This window comes from Morone saxatilis, unplaced genomic scaffold (assembly GCF_004916995.1).
Source record: "Morone saxatilis isolate NCDOM2014 unplaced genomic scaffold, NCSU_SB_2.0 Contig17, whole genome shotgun sequence".
Lineage (NCBI taxonomy): Eukaryota > Metazoa > Chordata > Actinopteri > Moronidae > Morone > Morone saxatilis.
Window position 1 is genome coordinate 10,465,205 of NW_023339729.1, and position 2,339 is coordinate 10,467,543.

At 36.8% G+C, this 2,339-nt stretch overlaps 1 protein-coding gene across 1 annotated transcript in view; it reads right to left on the reverse strand.

Annotated features, from left to right (window-relative positions):
- LOC118327190 (zeta-sarcoglycan) overlaps positions 1–2,339 on the reverse strand; it is a 144,551-nt gene that overhangs the window by 95,165 nt on the left and 47,047 nt on the right. Inside the window, exon 2 of the mRNA XM_035660459.1 lies at positions 2,046–2,147. Within this exon, the coding sequence (XP_035516352.1) occupies positions 2,046–2,147 (102 nt within the window). The remainder of the gene's footprint in view (positions 1–2,045; positions 2,148–2,339) is intronic.

Consider the following 2,339-nt stretch of genomic DNA (forward strand, 5'->3'; position numbering starts at 1 on the left):
GATCTCAAAGTGCTACAGGTTAGAAACAAAAAGCAGTTTTTAAAAAAAAATAATAATAATAATAATAAGAAAATAAGAAAAAGGACTCCTTAGTTTTAAATTAATGTATTTCAGTTTTATTGGTTGAGAATAGAGGGTGTTGCTTTTTGTACAGATTTGATTTGAGAAAATTGATTTGTGATTTTGGGATGTATGAATAAAATCGCCTTGACTTGACTTTTGGGTTGGCAATGCAATTGTATCATCACAATATTACATTCAAATGCACAGTGAGCTGATCGGTAAAACTTGTTGTATGCACAACATCTACAATGTTTGGCAGTGTTAGACATGTTTGGGAGCCTCAATCATACAGACAATATTTGCTTTTCCTTACACTTATTCACTTCTGATTTGTGAGGCTGGTTCTAGGAAATTGACTCATATATCTTCAATCTGAAAAAAAAGAAAGTAGCAACAGTTGCTGAAGTACTGAAAACCTGATTCATGCTGCACTTGAAAAGCATCTATCATATTTCTTTTCTACACGAGTGGTCTTGATAGCTCTTAGGGTTATCATGCCATACATTTGCAACAATGTCAGTGCAAATACAGTATTTTCCATTGCCCTTCACTGCCCAGTTAAGAATAAATATCTAATGTAAGTTACATTTTGAGATCCGAGTTAGAAGCAGTTTCTACTTAACTATCCACTCATAAACGTGTCAACACAAGCATTTGTTGATACTCCTTTCATCTCCTCTTTCTACCCTCTTCTCTTCCTCTTGCCTCTCTTCTCTTCCCTAATTACTTTTTTCTCCACATACGTCCTCTCCTTCACTCATTCCACAACATCTCTTGTCACACTTTATTCCATCTCCTCATGTCATTCTTCACTTTTCATCATCCCTACTCTTATCCTTAATTCCCCGTTAGCTTACTTTTATCCTTTCTTTCGCCTCTTTTGTTTTTATTCACCATCTTATTTTTATCCCTCCTACACTCTGGACCGTGTCTTATGTAGAGTAGTTAGTTAGTACATTCTTCACTCAAGCTGTAATTCCTCTTTTTTCTTTCTCTTGTCACTATTCTAGTTTTCTGTAGCTTTCTGTAGTTCTCATACTGTAGCCATGTACCACATATTACAACATATATGATCATGTAGTAAATAAGATGCAGTGTTTCTGACAGTATAATACAACTATTTACCATACTGTGTCATAACTAACTGACTACACTGGGGGTAATGTTTCTCACTGATATTATCTGCTGTACAAACCATACACATCAGTGTAAATGGGGTTTCAGGTTTATCTACATGCTTGACACAAACAGAAAGTGGAAGAGGAAGCTGATGCTAAAGTAGTAAAGTAACCTATCCCAACAGACAGAAGGCCTCATAAGAAGAAGCATTAGCATTAATAAGGGACTGCAACCATTAAAAGCAATGCAGGGTTTTAGTATGATACAGATTTATCACACATTTTTTAGCTTCACAGTAATGAAAAATAACATGACAGCTGTATGGAGTATTAAATATTTCATACATGTCCTGTCTATCAAATGTCCTATATCTTTCTTTCCTGCTCCTTCACACTATTAATCTCTTGCTTAATAGCAGCATGACACTATTAAAGTCAACCCCCCTGCTTACTATTCAGACGCGCACACACACACACGCTCAAGCTCACATACACACAGCGTTACACGGATTGTCCTATATAGAGTGACATAGTGTCCATGTTGCCTCAGCTGACGGGATCGATGATGATTCTGTGTGTGATGAATGGAGATATGGAAGAGTGCTGGTCATATGCAGCCCTATAATATGTCACATGACAAATAGACCCCGACTGCTGGGAACAGCATCTGAATTCTGCTCATTATAGGGGTTGGAACATAAGGGCATATACATACACATGCACACATGACTACATTAACGTCAGAATCAAAGTGAATAGTGAAACAATGCATAGATTTTAATTCTATAATGCAGCATGACTTTCTTTTTGAGCAATAAAGGCACAAACACTCATACTAACACTCACGCAGACATGTGGGCTTACCCTACGAGACTCGATCTCTTTGACGTATAAAGGCAATAGGAATTCGGACACTCCCTCCAATCTGACACCTTCTTTGGTCACCCGCAGATTTCCCATGCCATCCTAAAAAAACAGATACATACAGAGAGAGGTAGAGAGAAATTTGGTGGTTATTCAATGAATAAATTACAAGTTGAGTGAAACAATCAAAATTCATCTGTGCACATATAGTTTCCATAGAATCAGAGAATCCAGTCATACTTTGCTAATACACATATCACACACATCTATTACATAAAGGTCCAGTGTGTAACA